At 39.5% G+C, this 21,649-nt stretch overlaps 3 protein-coding genes across 8 annotated transcripts in view; 2 read left to right on the top strand and 1 right to left on the bottom strand.

The window, feature by feature from the left end:
- Positions 1–5,538, top strand: part of KCTD9 (potassium channel tetramerization domain containing 9) — a 30,027-nt gene extending 24,489 nt beyond the window's left edge. The window contains exons 11-12 of the mRNA XM_032288562.1: positions 530–663; positions 3,593–5,538. Of these exons, the coding sequence (XP_032144453.1) occupies positions 530–663; positions 3,593–3,709 (251 nt within the window). The 3' untranslated portion in view covers positions 3,710–5,538. The remainder of the gene's footprint in view (positions 1–529; positions 664–3,592) is intronic.
- On the top strand, positions 577–14,031 carry GNRH1 (gonadotropin releasing hormone 1). 4 transcript variants are annotated; one of them, XM_032288565.1, is made up of 4 exons: positions 577–663; positions 10,307–10,448; positions 11,959–12,054; positions 13,830–14,031. In XM_032288565.1, the coding sequence occupies exons 2-4, from the start codon at positions 10,308–10,310 to the stop codon at positions 13,869–13,871; spliced, it is 279 nt and encodes a 92-aa protein (XP_032144456.1). In that variant the 5' UTR covers positions 577–663; position 10,307; the 3' UTR covers positions 13,872–14,031. The 4 variants fall into 4 exon arrangements, with proteins under 4 accessions (XP_032144456.1, XP_032144457.1, XP_032144455.1 ...); XM_032288566.1 differs by lacking the exon at positions 577–663 and adding an exon at positions 5,977–8,614; XM_032288564.1 differs by lacking the exon at positions 577–663 and adding an exon at positions 5,977–9,373.
- A 4,464-nt stretch (positions 14,032–18,495) lies between these two features.
- DOCK5 (dedicator of cytokinesis 5) overlaps positions 18,496–21,649 on the bottom strand; it is a 219,585-nt gene continuing 216,431 nt past the window's right edge. For all 3 annotated transcript variants that reach the window (XM_032288556.1, XM_032288558.1, XM_032288557.1), the window contains 2 exons: positions 21,390–21,493; positions 18,496–20,834 (listed from right to left, as the gene is read on the bottom strand). In XM_032288556.1, coding sequence (XP_032144447.1) covers positions 20,730–20,834; positions 21,390–21,493 — 209 coding nt within the window. In that variant the 3' untranslated portion in view covers positions 18,496–20,729. The remainder of the gene's footprint in view (positions 20,835–21,389; positions 21,494–21,649) is intronic.

The following is a 21,649-nucleotide window of genomic DNA, read 5'->3' as shown; positions in this document are numbered from 1 at the left end:
CGTTTGGTCTCAATCAAATGCTGATCTAAACTGAGGACTTAGAAGAAATAAAGGCTCGAAAATTAAATATCAACATCTTAAACTTTCAAATGGAATAAAATGTTCTTATACTGGCCAAAAGGAAAAATTTCATATGCATAAAGCCAGGGAGTTTTAAAAAATCGTTTTTAGATTTAATATATTGTTTCTTAGTTTGTTATTGTTTTGTTATATCTGTGACTGACCACTTTGTTTACTTGTATATTTTAGGAGACTACTTAACTCCCATTTAAACCTGTAGCGCACATTATGAAAGTGCTAACTATCATAAAACAACTACATTTCTTCCTTCAAAAGTATTGATGAAAGCATTCTTTCATCAGTGAACTCTTTATATATGTAAGTTTGTTGAGAGACAAGATTTTAGATTCATTTCCAAAAGTTAAAGGAGGCTGTCATTATTCACCCCCATTAAGTCATCTTGCAGTTTTATTGAAGATGGATAACTATATTTTTAAGTTAAGCTACTCCCAGAATGTGTTCACTGTAGGTGCTAATCTGAAAGGTGTGGATATGGAAGGAAGTCAGATGACGGGGATTAACCTGAGAGTGGCTACCTTAAAAAATGCAAAATTGAAGAACTGTAACCTGAGAGGAGCAACTCTGGCAGGAACTGATTTAGAGGTGAGTTCACCAACATTTTTAAGTATTTCATGCAAAATTTATTGAAATCAAAACAAAATAGTTGGCTCGTAAAACTGCCAGGTAACATGCCAACACAGCTGGAGGGATGTTTCTTTTGATTTGTGTGTTTACACAAATAAGAATTCCAGAGCAGGATTCACTTACCTAAGTCATAGATGCCACTTGTGGATTGGAAGACTCATCTGACATTCAGTCTAAGTTGATTTCATTTCTCTCCTTTTCCTTGAGTTTTTCTTAAGTAAATAAGTTTGATAGATGTGTTATTAATCTAATATATTGTATTTTCCATAAAAAAATAATCCTGAACAGAATTAAATGGGCTAGATTACTTCTTAAACTACTTAAGAAATTTAAATGATATCCAGGTTTGAAATCAGGTTCAGGAAAAGTCTATTTAACATTGGAGCCATATGTTTTTTTGGTTTTCAGCTTGAGATTATAATTTTGCCTACTCATCTTTTTCATATGAATTGTATTTGTATGTCTTAATTAGCTAGTTTAGCTACCAGATTCGATAGGTGTTGATAGGTCTACACCAGCACCATCCAGTAGCATCTAGTGCAGGAGGGACACGTTCTATATCTGTGCTGTTCGGTATAGCAGCTACTAGCCATAGATAGCTGTTAAGCACTTGAGATGTGGCTAGTGCAGATGAGAAATTTATTTTTAAATTTTATTTAATTGTAATTCATTTAAATTTAAGTAGCCACATGTGGCTGGTAGCTATGAAATCCGGCATAAATTGGATTGCAGAGAACAGTGTTTCAAATTTTAGCTTGCTGTTAATTTTTTTTCTTAATGCTTTTGCCCAAATCTCTTGATAGCTCTCAGTAGCAGGGGAGCAGGCCTCTTTCACCTTGAAGGCAAAAAGAAGTGACCCAAGATTATAATCCTATCACAAGCACAATTATTTATTATGTTACATTACTTCCATCTAAGATTATATTTTTTTTCCTAGGTTTTAGTTACTGTGTAGTCAGTGTGGCTTAGCAGCAAAAACCTACTTCTGTCTAACTGATTGCAAAGACTGATAAGATTGGCTATTGAGGGGAGAACTGCTGGCATCTGTTCTCCTAACAGGTTATGTTTAGTCACCCTTCTCTCTAACCATTCTCCCCCTATCATATCCAGGGACTTAACTAGAATCTCTATCTTATCTATCACTCTGTGATCTCAAGAGAAATTAAGAGCTGGGCACAGTGGCTCACACTTGTAATCCCAGCACTTTAGGAGGCAGGCAGATCACCTGAGGTTGGGAGTTTGAGACTAGCCTGACCAACATGGTGAAACCCCCATCTCTACTAAAAATACAGAACCTTATCGGGGCATGGTGGGACATTCCTGTAATCCCAGCAACTCTGGAGGCTGAGGCAGGAGACTCTCTTGAACCTGGGAGGAGGAGGTTTCAGTGAACCGAGATGCACTCCAGCCCAGCAACAAGAGCAAAATTCCATCTCAAAAAAATTAAAAAAAAAAAAAAATTAAGAAACAGCTTCAAATTCTGGTAGTTACACTACTCTGTACATCTATCAAAACTCATTGTATTATATGGGGCTTTAAAAAGAAGGGCAGTTCCTTGCTATAAAAATACTAGGTCTAGGGAATGGAAAAATCTGTTATACAATTGGATTAAGTAAAATCTTTTCAGATTAAAAAAAAAAATCATCTCCCATCTCATGCCTTTTGTTGTGTTACAGTTCTTGGATCACAGTAAAATTGTTTCGATAATCTTTATTACCTTGGGGCCGGGTGTAGTGGCTCACACCTGTAATCTCAGCACTTTGGGAGGCCGAGGCGGGCAGATCATATGAGGTCAGGAGTTTGAGACCAGCCTGGCCAGCATGGTGAAATTTTGTCTCTACTAAAAATACAAAATACTAGCCAGGCGTAGTGGCAAGCACCTGTAATCCTAGCTTACTTGGGAGGCTGACGCAGGAAAATAGCTTGAACTGGGAGGTGGAGGCTTCAGTGAGCCAAGATTGTGCCACTGCACACCAGCCTGGGCAACAAGAATGAAACTCCTCTAAAAAAAGAAATTATGTGTGTGTGTATATATATATATTACTATGTTAGAATCCATTCTGTATTTTAAATCAATGGTCCCAAACCTTTTTGGCACCAGGGACCAGTTTCGTGGAAGACAGTTTTTCCACAGACCAGGGTTGAGGGGTAGTTTTGGAATGATTCAAGTGCATTACATTTATTGTGCACTTTATTTCTACTAGTATTACATTGTAATACATAACGAAATAATGATATAACTCACCATAATGTAGAATTAGTGGGAGCCCTGAGCTTGTTTTCTTGCAACTAGACAGTCCCATCTGGGGGTGATGGAAGATAGTGACAGATCATCAGGCATTAGATTATCATAAGGAGCATGCATCCTAGATCCCTGGCATGCACAGTTCACAACAGGGTTCACTGTCCTATGCAAATCTAATTAATGCCTTGGTCATCCAACAGGAGGTGGAGCTTAGGCTGTAACTTGAGCCATACAGGGAGTGGCTTTAACTACAAATGAAGCTTCATCTACTGCTGACCTCCTTGCTATGTGGCCTGATTCTTAATAGGCCATGGACCTGTATGGGTGTGTGGCCCAGGGGTTGGGGACCCCTGTTTTCAATGTCTCATTAGAAAATATGCAAGCACAAGTAACATGCTTCTTTGTTAACTTTTGTTTATACATATTTATGGTGATCAGCCTGAACATTAACTAGAGGTAACAAATACAGATAGAAGAACATCTTACTTTAGGGCGGTGTATCATCAGAAGTTTTCCAGAAGTTAACTGAGTTTTATTGTATAGGAACATTTTCCTAATATGCCCCAGAAATTGTTTTGAGAGGAAACAGATAAGGCCTGAAATCTCCACATGAATTACATGAGTATTGTTTTCATCTTGCAGAACTGTGATCTGTCTGGCTGTGATCTTCAAGAAGCCAACCTGAGAGGGTCCAACGTGAAGGGAGCTATATTTGAAGAGATGCTGACACCATTACACATGTCACAAAGTGTCAGATGAGAATTTTAGGGGCTGGAGGAAGATGTACAAGATGAAAATGTTTTCCTTACCACTTTTCTTTCTCCACCCACTCAGTTGTCTAGAAGAAATAACACTGTAAGGAAATTTAAAAAAAACATTTAGAGGATTACGCTTGTTCTCAGCGGTGCGTAAGGGAAAAAATTGACTTTTTTTCCATATTCTGATTTTTAACAGAAAAGCACTCATTTAATAGATGTAGGGAAACTAGATATTGCTGCCTTTTGAACGGGGTAGGGGGTTTTACTTGGTTTTATGACCAGGAATAGTATCTATTATATTTGCTTTTAAATAGGCATGATGTGGAAATACCATCTTGGTTTGAGATGCGTTTGAGGATTATTTTAATTTATGGAAAGCACAACATATGCAATTATATTTATTGAATACCTAGATGCAGTACAGATATTTAAATTGTTAAAACTTTATGAAAACTTTGAAAAGGTTGTTCAGGTTTATAAATAGCTTTAGTGACGCCTTCCCTCTTTAAATACCTGTCACACCGTATGAATATGGTGAGATCAGACTCCCTAAGACTCTTTTCAGGTTCATTTTTATAATGTTTACTTTTAAGAACAAAACAGTAGCTAAATTAAAGTAATATCCAGTTCTTACTGATTGAGACAGAGTGGAAAGAAAGACATCATTGTACATCACTCATTCCAAAGGTACAGTGGAACTCCAGATGGAGGAAGAACTTACCTATTACTACAACACTTAAAAATGAGCATTTCTCAGAATTTCATTCTAGGCAAATTCCACTCAACACCAGACCAAGCAATTCTGTCTATTTACACTGTAAGCCTCGTTTTCTCATACAATCAGCACAAACATAGGAAGATACTTCAAAACCAAAAAACCAAGGTGCATCATTAATATTCATTTAATTCAAATACCAAATAGTTTACATAGGGCCAGCTTAGAAATAGACACTAAATCCAGATGTACTGCAATCAAAGCTTACACAATATGAATGAATGTGGTAGAGTTGCCTGTTAAAAGGCAATCTAATATAATTGCAGCTAGAACCCTATAGTGAGGAATGAGGAATTTTAAACAGACATTTGATTATAGCCACCAGAAAATACATATAAAGTAAAAATAAAGGCATTTGACTGGTCCAAGATGTAACAATCAGTCAGCACCTGTGATTCTGTAACTTATTTTATTTTTATTTTTTTTAAACAAATGTTAGCCCAATTTTCTTGAGTTGTCATCTCTCTGCAGCAGCAGAGGAAGGGCCCGTACCTCCCTACCATTGACCTGGTGTCCTTACGTCTACCCCAAGAGCAGGGATATTAGCTGTGTCCAAATGGGTTCTGAATTCTACAGACTCATCAACATGAGGCAAGGAATCATTGAAAACCACTTTTGTCTCCTTTGGGAGAATGACATATCTTTAGTATTTACGTAGCTTATTCTTCTATATCTACATATGCAAAGCTTTCCTTAACAGTAAAGGGTACATATGCATAGTGGGAGGAGATCAGACCTTTACAAGTGAAGGAAAGCAACTTCAGAAATGAATTATTTTCTTTGCTTTATTATTTTTACCAAGACAGAGAAGTATTGTATTGAGAGATAATCTATTTTCATAATCAATATGTGCCTAAATTATATTTAAATCATTTCACTCTGTACTATATTTTCAGGAATTATAGAATGTGTTATTCATTCACTTAAAGGTACCTCCATAGAAATAACCTAAAACTGCAGAAGGATCTGAGAGATCTAAACATGGTGTGCTTAGAAACTGCAGGTTTTAGATCTAATGTATACTGCATTAATAAACAATATAAAGTGTTGAAAAGGAGTTTCTTCTCTTGCTTTTGAAAATCATCACTTTCTGTATTTTGCTTACATTTCTTCAATACGTGTTGACAACCAGCCCTGTGGTTCTGGGTAGCAAAGGAAATACGGTATAACTTAATTTGTTATGGATTAGTCTTTTTGAAAGTACCATTAAATTTCTTTCTTTAAACATGATTATTTTTATCATTCTTTTTAAAATTCACCATCCTAAGACAAACCTTATGAATGCTGAACAAAAGACTGCCTCCCCAAGAATTCATTTAATTTATTTGTGTAAAATTCATCACTCTTTACGTGATGAATATTACCAGTTAGCTTTATTAGACTGGATAAATAGTATGCCCCCAAAGCATTTTTTGCCTGATAACTAGGATAGAGAATTTTAAAGAAGGAGGAAACTGTCAAAATAGTAAAACTTCCATTAAACCTAGTGATGAAACATGTCAGTACACATAGGTAAAAATACAGTTGTTGGGATGACAGGGAAAAGGTTTTAAATCTAAACTGGCTAGTTTATCTGCATTAACAAAATTTGGTACTCAAGTAACTGTCTAAGCAATACTATCTATTGTAGCCTAGTTCTTTCAACTACAGTCTCAAGGAAATTTTAGTAGAAAATCTTATAAATTCAATATTCTTATGAAGAGTTCAATTATAAATCAAATGGAATATTTTCTCTTCATTTTATGACTCGTGTACTGTAAATCTGGCCTATATCATCTTTAAATCATCTTTAATATATGAAAAAAAAACTTGGAATTGCATTAAGTCCCCAAGGAAGAAGTACCTTTAAAATTAAAAGGTTCCTTACTACAAAGAAAAGTAGTTACATTATTTCAGTATAAAGCACCTTATCCAAGGATTAATTCTCTGAAACCCTTTCACAACCTGATTAGACATGTCAGCAGGAATTAACCTTGAGTGCTTCCTGCTGAGATTCTACTTTAGGGCAAGAAAAGATAATTCATTTCTGTTATTTCAGTGAGATTATGAAATCATCATAATAATTTTTAGGTGTTTTCATATTGATGAAGCAGTTTTTTCTCTAAAGCCATTCTTTCAAATTTAGAAAAAATATGACAACTATAAAATCTAATTATTTAAACCCAATTATATTTAACTTTTTGGTAAATTGACCTAACCATAGAATCCTTAAATGGTTTAAAGTTTGTCATTCAATATCAAAAACTCATTAATTGCATAGCTATTTGATAACCTATTTGGTGTTACAGAAAGTAACACAAAACAAAGTTAACTCTTGCCTTGAGATCTGTGTGACCTAAGACAATGCTAATGGAGACTTTAAGGACATACAGCATAAATATTCATTAAATAATGAATTCATAGACCATGTTTGTGATGGTTAATACTGTCAACTTGGATTGAAGCATGCAAAGTATTGATTCTGGGTGTCTGTGAGAGTGTTGCCAAAGGAGATTAACATTTGAGACAGTGGGCTGGGGAAGGCAGACCCACCCTTAATCTGAGTAGGTACCATCTAATCAGGTGCCAGCAAATACAAAGCAGGCAGAAAAACATGAAAAGGCTAGACTGGCCTACCCTCCCAGCCTACATCTTTCTCTTGTGCTGGATGCTTCCTGCCCTTGAACATCAAACTCCCAAGTTTTTCTTCAGCTTTGGGATTCAAACTGGTTTTCCTTGCATCTCAGCTTGGAGATGGCCTACTGTAGGACCTTGTGATCGTGTGAGTTAATACTTAAACTTCCCTATGTATATATGTGTGTGTGTATATATATATATGATTGATATATATATATGATATATATATATATATATATCATATATATATATCATAGAGAGACAGAGAGACAGAGATCAGTTCTGTCCCTCTAGAGAACACTGACTAATACAATGTTGTTGTGTTCATCTTAATAATTGCAAAGCACTTGTCAAAAATTTAATGCTAACCGATAGAAATAACCTACACGAAATCTAATGAGGCCTACTTACCCAGGGATAAGTGATTCACCTGACAATAGGCGTCACAAGTCTTAACTCCCATTTTATTAGTCCTATCCAGAGACCACATTTTCTGTTTAAGCAATACTTAGGTGCACATCTCTCAGCAAACACAAATCAATCGGACAGTTTAGCACTACTCAACCATAATGAACTCTTGTTGAAAAATAGTCTGTCCCTAGTTGTGTCTTGTAGTGAGAAGAGATTCCAATCTTCATGTCAGAATGGCACCTATATGAGTCAAAATGTCTAAATGAAATAATTTGCATGGAGCAAAGTCAAATACTTATGTTTTATTTTTAAATTATCCTCTATTTGCAATTATACTTTAAAATGTATCCCCTTCTCTATCCTCTTACGAAGACTGGACAGCCTCCACAGAGATGGCTGGACAAAGCAAGGGTAAACTTAGGTAAGACACCATTTCTCGTTACTCTGAAATCCCTGCAAATGTAGTTATTCCAGAGGACACTGGGCAATGACTGATAGGGTTTAGCATCCTACCTGCAGGGAAACTGCCAATTCCAGCTGTAAAATGGACAAATATCCAGTTATTATTTTTTAGCATCTTACAACTTAGCTAATGTAACAGGATTTACAGGCAATTGTACATGAAAGTTTAATTCTGTGTCAGATAAAGCATATCTTTGATGCAGAAATAGAGACAGCATTAGGCCTTATCTGGTTAAAAGGTTTTTGCCATTCATTCATTCATTCAAACCTATGCTTACTGAATACTGACTAAATGCCAGGGGCTTATTAAGAGACATTTAAATAAGATGGGATCTTTGACTATTACAGGTTTCAGCCTAGGGCTAAATTAGGAGAGACAACAAGGTATTCAAATAAATGTAATTAAGAGTAATGGTTCTGTGTGTGTGTGTGTATGTGTCCAAGAGGTTGCATCTCTAGGGTGGAACAGCTATAAAATTTTGATAATGATATCCATTTTGCAGGGCTATTGTAATGAGTGCTCTTATACATATGCTATATATTAAATAACTATAATTTCTCATCTTTCTGTTCCCACTTCCCTTAACAGTGGTTTGCATATTTAACTCAATAAGCATCTACTGAATGAACTGATCTGTTGATGTAAGTATGCTCAATATGGTCTTGCTCTTGGTATATGTTTCTTGCCTTTTTGATGCTTTAGAAGGCTTTCAAAGTAAGCAGGGAACGTGATGAGTAGACAAGGGAATTTTCACACACATATTATCTAATTTAGGATCCTACATGAACTTGGTATATACTGTCAATAATCACTTATTTAAAAATCAGATTTTTAAAACTGGAAGCAACTCTTTGATCATCTAATCCATCTAGTCTACATCCTTCCTTGTACAAATGAAGAATCCAAGAGCCAGAAGCTTTCAGACATCCTGACTCAATATCCCGTATTGATTGCATAGCCTCCTTTGTGGAAGTTATGTATGCTTTTGACTTTACTTAATCTAAGACATTTATTTTCCTTGAACTCTTGATGGGTCTGCTGGTTCCCTCAAGGGAATCCAACCTAGCTGGATTTTAATCTCTTTGAATTGTGGCCTCAGCTATAAAAGTTTTAGCTGAGGTTTTAATGGCTGCACTTAAGTAAATGTAACAGATACACCAGGGGGTGTTCCAATTACATACACCATTAAAGGGCTTTATGTGAGGATTTGAAAAAAATTACCATTAAAAAGAAAGCATAATCCATGTGCAGTATAATTTACCAGCAGGAAAGATTTCAATGTCCTGGAAAAGTTCCCTATAAAAAGGAAGATAGGAAATTAGAAAAGTCACAGTGCTCAACATACTTCAAGGGGATCTTGAAGGGTTTTTGCCTCTAAGAAGCTCTCTGCCTCTAAACAGGTAAAAGTCTTTGTATTATTTCTAGCATGAGTTTTTCTTTTTTAGATTGCATGCTATTGTATGTCTATAGGGCATTTGACAGCCCAAGGGCTAGATCCAGGTGTGACAGTATCTAATGAAGTTCTGTCCTTCACTGTCCTTGCCATCACCAGTCACAGAGATCCAGCCTTTGGGGAATCCCACAGCTTATCGACCAGTATTTGATTTAGTCTTTAGCCTCTTTGCCATCAAATGAAAATTAACTTGGAGAAACATTTCATTAGATAGTTTCAGGTCCACTTGGCTAGGAAGGCATCTGGTCTGGGACTAACTACTTCGAACACTGTTGAGTCCTCTCTCCTACATATGGTCCAGCCAGCAGTAATGCTAGGAAGACTGAAGGATAAACAGAAAAATGTCCTTAGTACCATGGGGTAGCCATTTAATGTCAAGCAACTTTATATTAGCCAGATATTCCTAGTAGAAGCTACTTTTCATAACAGATGGCTCAGTTCCCTTTATCTCAGCAATGAAAGAGTTGAAGACCAATCCACAGCAGGAAGAATGTTAAGCCAAAAATGGTGAATTTGATAAGGGATGAATTATGGGGTTTGGATAACCAAACAATAAAAGTATAGTCTGTTTTAGCACTAAAAAGTCCTGAACACGTGAGCTTAAAGTACTAATTTTGTCCCCAGTGGCTAAGAAACTCAAGGCAAACCAGCAGGCGTTGCCTTGAGTTTCTGTTTCTTGAGACTGTGTTTCAGTGTCTATGTGTAAAAACGGTGACTGAATTTCTTGAGGCTGAGTTTCAGTGTGTGTGTAAAAATGGTGACTCTGACTTCGTCCTCTGCAGGGTTAATGATAGAGATGCTAGCCGTTTCACAGAAGAGGTCTTTAGTTTCTACTCAACCTTGTGTGGATCTAATTTGATTGTGCATTCATGTGCCTTAGAATGGAGCTGATTCCAAAACTCGTAGCAGGCCTTATTCTGCTGACTTTGTGTGTGGCGGGCTGCTCCAGCCAGCACTGGTCCTATGGACTGCGCCCTGGAGGAAAGAGAGATGCCGAGAATTTTATTGATTCTTTCCAAGAGGTAAGTTTCTCTCAGCTTCAGAATAAGACACAGCTATTTGATTCAATTTAACTATATTAAACATTCAGGATGAACCCCAATGGCAACGTTCTGTGATGCTGTACCCTAGATACTCCAGGTGAGATAAGGCACTTACAAAGTAGAGGTCCTATTCCTACTTTCAATTCAGACAGGGACTGAAGAAACAAAAGGGCCAGAAAAATTCCAAAAGAATAGCAGCAAGTATGAGATAGTATGTCATCCTCTGAGTGTATTGGAATTGCTAAAGGAATTAGACACGATCCGATAGGATCAAGGTCTGTATCAGAAGATGATTCATTGGCATTTGGAAAAAAAAGTTAGAACTTATTTTTTTTCTTCATTTCATCTTTTAAAAATATCTATGATATTAGATCAGTACATTTGTATAATTTATAAATGAGTATCCTTATCAAGGATGCACACCCTATAATTTCTTTTCACCGATGGGGCATTTAAGCAAAGTTGGAGACTAGTAGAATACAGGAATAGCAAACTCAAGATGATAAAATAGTATGGTGGAAAACATGCTGGATTTAATTTCATATAGGTTAGATTATAGAACGGCACAAACACTAACATGTGGTCCTTGCTTTTTTGTTTTCTGGGGTTGTTTTCTGAGACAGGGTCTTGCTGTGTTATCTAGGCTGGAGTTAAGTGGCACAATCACAGCTCACTGCAGCCTTGACCTCTTGAGCTCAAGTGATCCTCCCACCTCGGCCTTCTGCATAGCTGAGACCACAGGCATGCACTATCACGCCCAACTAATTTTTAAATTTTTTATAGAGATGGGGTTTCCCTATGTTGCCCAGGCTGGTCTCAAACTCCTGGGTTCAAGGGATCCTCCCACCTTTGCCTCCCAAAGCACCGGGAGGTTTTTTATTTATAAAATATAACCTCTCAGGGTCACGGAGGGAGAGAAGCCATCTTTGTTAGCTGATTAACCCAAAAAATAACCCAGGGCTAAGAATGGGAAAATTTTTAAATCATTTCATTATCATTGGAAAGAAATATCTGTTTTTTGAGAAATACTAAATATAATTTAGTATTTAAGAAGCCCCAGAATCTGAAGCCTCTTTTCTGCAGGTTATACATGAAACAAATCTCATTTAACTATGACATGTTTAGTAAAACCTAGAAAATAAAAACCAACCCTTTTTACAACTGTAAACTCTTCAGGGTTTTTTTGTTTGTTTGTTTGTTTTGGGTCTTTCATGTCTCTCCTGAGACTCAAAGCACCTTGTCATCTCTAAGGGGAAAATAGGATCTCTTCTTACTGTCTCCGTTATGTCCAGATCCCCTTGCCATTCTATAGAAGTAGCAGATGGCAGATCTGTGTGCTTAAAGTCCCTATGCTTACCTTACGACTTTCCCAGTCCCCCTCAGCCCCACAGCCCCCTTGACCCCACTCTCCACAATTTTTTGGTGGAAACAGAAAACACCATTTCATTTCCTTATCTACATCTCAAAGAATTACATTCTCTTTCTTCAGATAGTCAAAGAGGTTGGTCAACTGGAAGAAACCCAACACTTCGAATGCACCGTGCACCAGCCACATTTTCCCCTTCGGGACCTAAAAGGAGCTCTGGTAAGTTAAAGTGATCATAACATAGAGCTTTAGAGGTAGGCAGGCCCTTGGGGATCACTTAGGATAGCCACCTCCCAGCCACTGCCGGGCTTACATTCTTGACTCCTGTGATACCTCCTGTGGTAGGACTGTATTTCATGGCAATCCCAGTCCGTAAGACAACACTGGCGGCTGAAACATTTTTGTTTTCTTTTCTGAAGTTGAATTGAAATCTCTCTATAAATTTTATCTGTTAAGCCTGGCTCTAGCCTTTGGGATAACCAACAAAACAAATTTCTTCCCACTGCTGGATTTTAGTTCTTCAAGTATAATCACCAAACACCCTAGACGACTCCTCTCCAGGTGACTCCATAGCCCTCCACCTGATCCTGCTACTGTACTTTATATTACATGGGTTTCCAGAGCCCTGGGGAATATAGACATGAGAAACGCTGATCTAGATGGGTTTTTTTCTCCTTTGGAATGAGAAATGCCAACGTTTTCTGATAGGACTATAACCACCTCCAAATCCCCGCTACCGCAAATGGAAATACACTAAACATATTAAGTTTTTGATGAAAAAATATAAAGAGAATTGGATGTATAAATTGAATCTTTTTAAAAAATTATTTGTTGAGACAGGATCTTGTTCTGTTGCCCCAGCTAGAGTGCAATGGTGTACTCAGTGCTCACCACAGCCTCAACCTCCCAGGCTCAAGCAGTTCTCGAGACTGCCTCAGCCTCCCTAGTAGCTGGGACTATAAGCACTTGCCACCACACCCAACTGATTTCATTTTTTAATTTTTTGTAGGGATAAGGTCTATGTTGCCCAGGCTGGTCTCGAACTCCCAGCCTCAAGTGACCCTCCCAAAGTGCTGGGATTAAAGGTGCGAGCCACATTGCCTGACTTAAGTTGAATCTTGGATTCAATGTTGATATTCTCCGAGCTCTACTGTCCACTTATTTGCAGCAATCAGAAGGCATTACAGTTAATTACCAGTTATGCCTAGGAGCTGGGAAAGCCCAAATAAGTCATATATAAAAATAAGCTGTAATTTTAATTGTCTCCAGTGACTTGAACTTAGTATGCCCACAAGACAAAGAAAAAAGTGGGCTGACATGTTTATTTCCTTTTTCTAATCTTGCTTATCACATTACAAAAACAGCAAGCAGTGAAATTTGCGAAACATGATATTATGAAGAAATTGAAGCAAAGGCTGGTTTAATAGCCAAGTAATTGACTGGACTATTTTTTCACTGCCTTCCTCACAGCTCATCCTTAAACTATTAATGTACATTTTATGTATATTAAGTAACTTAAAAAGACCCATTAGGCTGGGCGCAGTGGCTCATGCCTGTAATCCCAGCACTCTGGGAAGCTGAGGTGGGCTGATCGCTTGCGGCCAGGAGTTCAAGACCAGCCTGGCCAACATGGCGAAACCCTGTCTCTAATAAAAATACAAAAATTAACCAGATGTGGTGGTACATGCCTGTAATCCCAACTACCAGAGAGGCTGAGGCACAAGAATCATTTGAACCTGGAACGGGGAGGTTGCAATGAACTGAGATCACACCACTGCACTCCAGCCTGTGGGATAGAGTGATAGAGCGAAACTCTATCTCAAAAAAACAAACAAACAAACAAAAAACTTATTGTGTCTCCCTAGCACTAACTAGAGTAAAAATCAAACAGACCAATTCCTTCCAGACTGATATTTTGGAAATTAAAATGTCAAAAATGTAATGAAATTCAGCTGGTAAAGTCAACCTTGATATATTTGTTATATATTTTTCAGGAAAGTCTGATTGAGGAGGAAACTGGGCAGAAGAAGATTTAAATCCACTGGGCTGGAAGGAGTCACCATTACTAACGTGACTAAAGTATAATTCTGACATTGACATTTATAACCCACGAAATACCTGTAAATTGTCTTAATTTCAGTAATCCTTATACCAAGTCACACACATTCCATAATAAAGTGCTGTGCTGTGAATTAAGTGGCGTACATGTTAAATCTTTCTCCAACTCAGAACTCTGGGGGAAGGGGCACTATAAGCCCACCAAAGGGAGCCCTCCACGTGTATATACAGGTGGCAGAGGGGAAGGCAGATGAGATAAAGTGTCTGTTATTAACAAAAGAGATCTCAGGCTCCCTCAAAAAGGAAAAGACTTATGCTAAGAAATTTGAACAGGGGCGAGAAACATCCCGGGGAGGGGGGAACCACCCCTTTTTAACGCAAATATTTGCTACAGTACAATGATCAATTTCCCAAATACCTTCATTGGAAGAGTCTCTAAAGTGGAATCAAATAATTTCTTCACTCCGTCTTTAGTAAAATTAGGCAATGATGTGATCCACAATCTGCTTTATGAAACAAAAGCAAAACTGCCTTATTAATACATGTGAGCAAGATGAGAGGCTTCCATTAGCTAATTACTCAGTGACTTTTTTTAAATGAAAACAATATACTTTACAATCTTCACATTACTTAACACATTAACAAAAAGCAACACACTCACTTAACTTACACATCTGCTTGAAGCATCGGATTTCCCTAGCCAAAGTTAGTCTTTGGGACAATTTTTTAGGGGCAGCTGCGAGCCTCCCTTGAATGGGATAAAAAGATGCTCATCCAACTGCCTGATGCTGATGTTAAGAGACTTTCAGGAGGTACCCTTGATTCTCAAATGGTCCAAATGACTAAGGAGGAGGAGGAGAGTGAAAATGGCCCCTGCGGAGCTGAGCGTGGTAGCTCACACCAGCACCTAAGCTGAGCGTGGTAGCTCACACCTAAGCTCATACCTTAGGGAGCTGAGGCGCAAGGCTTGCTTGAGCCCAGTTTGAGGCTGCAGTGAGCCATGACTGCAACTCTGACTAGCTTGGGCAACAAAGCGAGACTCCATCTGAAAACTGAAAATGGTCTCCTTACAGAAATCATAAACTCTTCCCTGAATCTGAATAACTCTAACTCATCAATGTAGCTTTAAGGAACAACAACAACAAAAAAAACCCTAAGCCTTTTATCATAAAGGGTAGGGAAATATATCAAATGATACATTTAATGAAATGAGTTCTCAAATGTATACGGCTTTAAATGATCAAGTAGTAAAAAGAATGGTTTGAAAATAGTTCTATTATAGCAAAACTTTTAGAATTTGCAGTACCTTACAGATGATTACAAAAAAGCCAAGAATCACTACATAAGATAATAGCACTTAGATCTGGACAGAGAAAGACATAGTATTTCTCTCTGGAGATCCTAGAGCCAAAAGATTACCCAGGTCTGCCAATTTAGTATTTAGGGCCCAAATGCTAGGGTAAAGAAGCAGTGATTCTTATAAATTACATGAATGCAGTGAAGCATTAGTGCTTCTAAAAAGCAAAGCACTGGAACACATTTTTTTTTTTTTTTTTTTTGAAATAGGATCTCACTTTGTCACCCAGGCTGGAGTACAGTGGCATAATCATAGCTCACTGTAGGCTTGACCTCCTGGGCTCAAATGATTCTCCCACTTCAGCCTCCCAAGTAGCTGGGACTACAGGCATGCATCACCACGCATAGCTAATTTTTATTTTTTGTAGAGACGGGGTCTTACTCTGTCGCCCAGGCTGGAGTGCAGTGCCATGATCATGACTGACTGCAGGGTTGACCTCCCAGGCTTAAGCGATCCTCCTACCTCAGCCTCCCAAGTAGCTGGGAGTATAGGCATGCACGACTGTGACAGCTAATTTTTTAAAATTTTTTGAGGAAACAGGGTCTCACTCTGTCACCCAGGCTGGAGTCCAGTGGCATGATCAGGGCTCGCTATTGCCTCGACCTCTGGGGCTTAAGCAATCCTCCTGCCTTGGCTTCCCAAAGGGCTGAAATTACAGGCTTGAGCCACCGCTCCTGAACAGAACAGGAGTGGTATTTTTTTTTTCTTGGGGGGAAAAAAATCATAAGCATAAGCTCAGGACTAAACAGTGGTGCTAATAAAGGTGTGACTGCCCCTTCCCTCTTTCCAACTTGACCCACTACTAGCAAGGGATTTTATGAAACACACCTTAAATACCAATTTTCTGAAGTCTTATTTCCTTTATGTGGTGGTTTTTCAACCTTGGCCTAATACTGGAATAATATGGGAGGGACTTTAAAGAAATATGGATGCCACGATCTTACTCCCCATCCTCAGAAATGCTGATATAATTGGTCTGGGAGTGGCCTCTCCACAGGTGATACAAACATTTAACCATTTTAGAACCAGTTCCTATCATTTTCATCTAACTTATTTCATGTAAGATATCCCCTTTAACCTTTTTATTTCTCTCTTTACTTGTCTAAATATCTCTGAGGAATGGGTAAAGAACAGAACCTATGTACATTAAATGAAATGCTATCAGAAAATTGTCATGCAGGATGGCAAAAAAATAGTTGGAAGGGGTGAAAAGAACCAAGTGGTTTGTAATTTTTCTTATTTCCGAGCAAAGATGACTCTGGGACCCCACAGTGCAGGTTTAACCTAACAGGACCTGTAAGGAAACAAGCCAGAAAAATGCTGGGTGTAATGTGTCGTGAAGGAGGCATGCATAAGGAAAAACTGCAAAGTTTAGGAATGAGTTCATTTCATTAAAATAAGGGCAATAACAAACTAAACACACAATAAACTTTAAAATACATTTCCATTTTTAATTTAAAAAATAAATAACAGCAAATCTGAACAAAATCTTCCTACTTCAATGCACATCTTCTTAACTGTCCATGTTTGAAACCCAGCTAGTAACAAAATCATGGCAAAGGCATTTTTGACAAAGTTTAGATGAACAACTCACAAAATATGGCGAATAGTTGAATTTGAACAGCTGATACTGCAGATCAGCCCTGGCTAGATCCTAGGCGTCAGAGTGTAGTCCTGAATTTCCTTTTGTAGATTAGAATTGATGGTTTGACTCTCAACCCACCCAAACAGAAACTTACCTTTTCCAATTTAATTGTAAAAGCCAGACACTGCGACTTCTGACTCCCTGGTTCAACAGATTCTCCTAAATTCTCAGCCTCCCAGTAGCGGTGATTACAGGCATGTGCCACCATGCCCAGCTAATTTTTGTATTTTTAGTAGAGGCGGGGTTTCAGCATGTTGGCCAGGATGGTCTCGATCTTCTGATCTCATGATCCGCCTACCTCAGCCTCTCAAAGGATTACAGGCATGAGCCAAAATTAGAAATCAGCCAGTGACATAGGGGCAACTAGAGGAGAAGGACTCTTTCAGCTTGCAAAGAGTAAACAAAGGTAGATTGTTGTCTCAAATCCTGCTTTACATCTTCTTTTTCATTATGAATTTGCAGTGTGGCTAGTTTTTTTTTTTTTTTTTTGAGACGGAGTTTCACTCATGTTACCCAGGCTGGAGTGCAATGGCGCGATCTCGGCTCACCGCAACCTCCGCCTCCTGGGTTCAGGCAATTCTCCTGCCTCAGCCTCCTGAGTCGCTGGGATTACAGGCACGCACCACCATGCCCAGCTAATTTTTTGTATCTTTAGTAGAGACGGGGTTTCACCATGTTGACCAGGATGGTCTCGATCTCTTGACCTCGTGATCCACCCGCCTCGGCCTCCCAAAGTGCTGGGATTACAGGCTTGAGCCACCGCGCCCGGCCTGAGTGTGGCTAGTTTTTAATGGGTTTTCCTGGCAGGAGAAAATGACTGCAATTCCGGAATCAAAAGGTTAAGGTGAAGCAGGAGGAAGCACCCCATGGCCCAGCAATCTTATTTAGGGTTTCGTTTTCATCTGGTACCACTCCAGTTCCAATCCTACAGCACACCAGAGTGAACTGTCTTTGTATATTTGAACACACTCAACTGCTACAAATCAAGGGCGAGTACCATGACTGGCATTCCATAAGAACTTGATATATGTTGAATAAAACAATTCTTTTTAAAAAGTCTCAAAGCAAGACAAGTCACTAGAACAGAGATAGAGGAAAAAAAGCTGTAAAAACAACACCTCCAACCATACACCAGTATTCACAAAAGTGGTGGTAATTTTAGGGCTCATTTCAATGTCTTTCAATGCTCTAGAGAGTTCTTAGCAAGAAAAACAAAGATCAAGTCTCTTTTTTCCTCCCTGCTCCTTATCTCTCTATATTCAATGTAATCATGAGGTGTTTCTTTGCAGTCCTCCTCTTTGACTTCAGGACAGGCATTACTTACAACTTTTTGTCAAATTTGACTTCCTACCCAACAGCTTCCCCAAAAAATGAACCTTCCATCATCCGCTGTAATCTCTTAGTCACAACACTTCCTGGAATCCCTTTTGTTCAGGCAGGAGAGAGCTATTTCCATTAAGGTAGAAAGGGAATCACATGGAATAGCATGTTCTATTAAAAAAAGAAGGTATCCAGATGTATCCTAGCTTCCCAGCCTCTGCTCAAAGACCAGGCTGTGGGATTCACTTTTACTGCTGTGGAAGGACAGCCTTGAGGTTTGTTTTTTTTGGTGACCCAGTTTATATCTTTCTATTTTAATGGCAGCCTGTAAAATAGACTGTGGTACAAATGCCCCCAAGCCGGTCTGCTGAGTGACTTCTCAGAAGTCGTGCCAGGCTCTAGGTAAGCCCTACCTGTCCTTTCTGTTGGCTCCTCCTTTCTCTACAGCTTAAGTTCTTTCCATGTAAAATCCTCTTGAGTTCTTATCAAGTTTGTCTCTAGTCATAAATAATCATGTAAAAGACTCCAAAGGAAACCACCACTTGGAGAAGGACCACATGTGCAGAACTACCTGGCACTCACATTCCAAACTACCTTGGAAGAAAAAAAAAAAGTATCAGTAATGCTCTTAGAAAGTTCCAGTTCTTACTCAGGCCTAGCAGAGAAAAGCAAGGACCATCATGTGAGTCTCTCTTCCCGTATTTCATCTCACTAAAACCTCACAACAACTCACGCAGGAGGCATTATCCCCATTCTGAAAGGTAACAAAATGAAGATTCTGATAATCTCAAATAATTTCTGTTTGTTTGCAAAGTTAATAGATGTCATAGCTGGGATGTGAAACCAAATGGGTTTAATTCCAAAGCCAGTCATATTTCCATGCTAGCACACTGAAGGTTCTCCTGGGTGGGGGTAAAGGGTCACCTTTTCCACACCCCTTCTAAAATCTGCATACATTTCTGAAGTAACACCCTGGACACATCTGAAAGCTTTCTGCTTCCTTGCCCTTTGTGATGAACTGAAAGGGTGGCGGTGAAACAGGAAACACAGGGAATCAGGCAGGCAAATGCCAGCTCTGACAGCGGAAATCTCTTTCTCTGCTCTCTTCACTTCCTTAGTGCAAAGGACTCTGGGCAAGGTTGTGGAAGAGACCACTATCGAGCTTCGCCCAGTGATGGCCTTTGGATTCACAGTCAAAAAGCTTTCTGCTTTGCCACAAATATCTCAGTTGCATAGAAATATCTGGGACATTTCAAATATTGTTCCAACCGGGAGTAAATATTAAAGAGTTTGTCACGAGTTGTCTTCTAGAAGTTACCTGGGTATAGTCTAATTCAGCAAGCTGGGTTATTAGAATCTGTAGTACAGTTTTCTGTGTGTAGCCTCAATTTCCTTACCTACTAAGTAAGGGGCTGGCTGGTTGATCTTTGAGGCTTCCAGCTCCAAACGTCTCAAACTTCATGTGGCTATGTATGTATGTAATATTTGGTCACCTAAATCACTCCATTTTTTTCTTCTGAAAGGAATACGATTAGTACCATTAGCAAGTAATCAAATTAATTCCACAATCAAGAGGAATAAATAATGGAAGGGAGATATTGCACTGTATTCTCCAGGGTAAAATCAGGTAGCAGATGGGGCTGCTGAGTCATCCAAACTGGGTCTGGAAAAGAAGCTGCTGAATCCGACTGCTAAGTCCCTTGTAGCCAGTGATTTGCGCTCAGAGGAGGTTACAGGACAAAAAAACCGCATGTGCAAAAGGAAGAGCTTCAAAGAAGTCCATAGGGAAGGAGTGGCTGCAGTGCGTGGAAGGCGATTAGTCAGCAAAGTGGTGGGAGAGGGAGACAACAGCTGTCCCGTGCCGCAAGAAGATGGAAGATGGGAGGACGCAAGAACTCAGGGCTCACATGTGAGTCCATGCTCTTTCAATAATGACAGCCACACGTACCTGAAAGCAGCCGATCTCCATTAAAAACGTGTGTTCTTTTCCTCAAAGGAGACACAGTCGACATCAGAAAGATATGATTATTTCAGCTACCAAAGTGTATTTGATGTCCATATCTTCCAAGATACAATATAGGATGGGATGGATGTGTTTGCACGAGAAAAATACCTAAGTCTCAAGCACAGCTTTCCATAAGCAAAGCAAAAAATCCTTCCAAGCAGTAGATTACAGGCGTTGCTCCACCATCAGTGTGGAAGAACTCGTCCAGGCTTGTGCAGACCACCATGTCTCTGCGGTACAGGCTGACATTTAACAATGGTGAATGCGATCTCTTCTTTGAAAAATTCAGAGGATGTGGCTGTTCTGGAATTCCATGTGGACTGGAAGGGAGGTGACATGGCCTCAAACATCTATCAAAGAGAAGTGTTTGGAAGAACAACTGGTTTTGAGCTGGTAAACATCATCCCAGATCAGGAAACGCAGTCAGCAGGGAGCCCTGTGGAATGAGGACACTGGCTGGAGGCCAGTTCTCAGGCAGCAGCTGTCTAAGGCACTCTGTATGCATCCCCTTACTGGGATGCAGACTGGGAAGTAGGGATGCCGGACTTCCGAGCCTTTGGAGGTGGAGGAGGTGGTGCTTTCGCTTCTCTTCGGACAGGCAGTGGGGGAGCGAGCTGCAGGAGCAGAAACAGAAAATTAGAAGCAGGTCTTAGTTTTCTTCCCAACTCTGCCTTTTCCTCCTAGTTCCCACATTCTGCTTTAGCTTCTTATTGATCTGAGTTTATCTACCCAAGCTTTGCAAGGTGAAATGGAAAACTATACTCATTTGTCCTCGTTTCCCATGAGCTAATCAGACATACACACACACACACACACACACACACACACACACACACACACACAATTGCACTCCAGCCTGGGCGACAGAGCCAGACCCTGCCCCCACCCCCACTCCAACCCCCCAAAAAAGTGAACCAGGACTCACAACTTATTTCACAGGTACCCAGGATGAGGTACAGAGAACACTTGCTCTACCTTTATCATCTGCTTGAATGTCTGTCCTTCCCACTGAAAACTTCTCTATCGCTTGTGGTTTCAGGAATGAGCCAAGAATCAACTGCAGCGACAGGTCTATGAGCAAGCTTGCCCACTAGAAAGCCTGGAAAACCCGATGCTGCCTGCCAGGAGTGGCACTCCCTGGCCATAGTTGCCAGCTGTGGTTTCCCTACCTCAGTGGAGTTCCTCTGGCTGCCCTCATAGGGCTTGCTTTTAGGGGGAGGCGGCGGTGGGACGAGAGTGGCTGCAAGTCCATCTGTCTGCAACGATGGGGAACCTAGAAAGGACACAAAGGGCACACGGGCAGAGAGAGGCACTGAGCAAGGAAACTCACAGAAACGCTGCTGGCACCGTAACACCTAAGCCAACCTGGTCAACCCACTTGTGAAAGCCACATTCTGTGGTTTCTGTGGATAGAATGAAGATTTCTCAC

This window comes from Sapajus apella, unplaced genomic scaffold (genome assembly GCF_009761245.1).
Source record: "Sapajus apella isolate SASKATOON/1434 unplaced genomic scaffold, GSC_monkey_1.0 scaffold21, whole genome shotgun sequence".
NCBI classification, from domain to species: domain Eukaryota; kingdom Metazoa; phylum Chordata; class Mammalia; order Primates; family Cebidae; genus Sapajus; species Sapajus apella.
The sequence above is the reverse complement of the archived record's forward strand: the minus strand, read 5'-3'. Positions and strand labels throughout refer to the sequence as shown.

What these genes read in the sequence shown, in the direction of transcription:
- GNRH1 (XM_032288563.1), top strand. Translation starts at nt 10,296, where the DNA reads ATGTGCCTTAGAATGGAGCTGATTCCAAAACTCGTAGCAGGCCTTATT. An exon ending in TTATTGATTCTTTCCAAGAG is followed by an intron (nt 10,449 to 11,958) that starts GTAAGTTTCTCT and finishes CTCTTTCTTCAG; the next exon opens with ATAGTCAAAGAGGTTGGTCA. An exon ending in GGGACCTAAAAGGAGCTCTG is followed by an intron (nt 12,055 to 13,829) that starts GTAAGTTAAAGT and finishes TATATTTTTCAG; the next exon opens with GAAAGTCTGATTGAGGAGGA.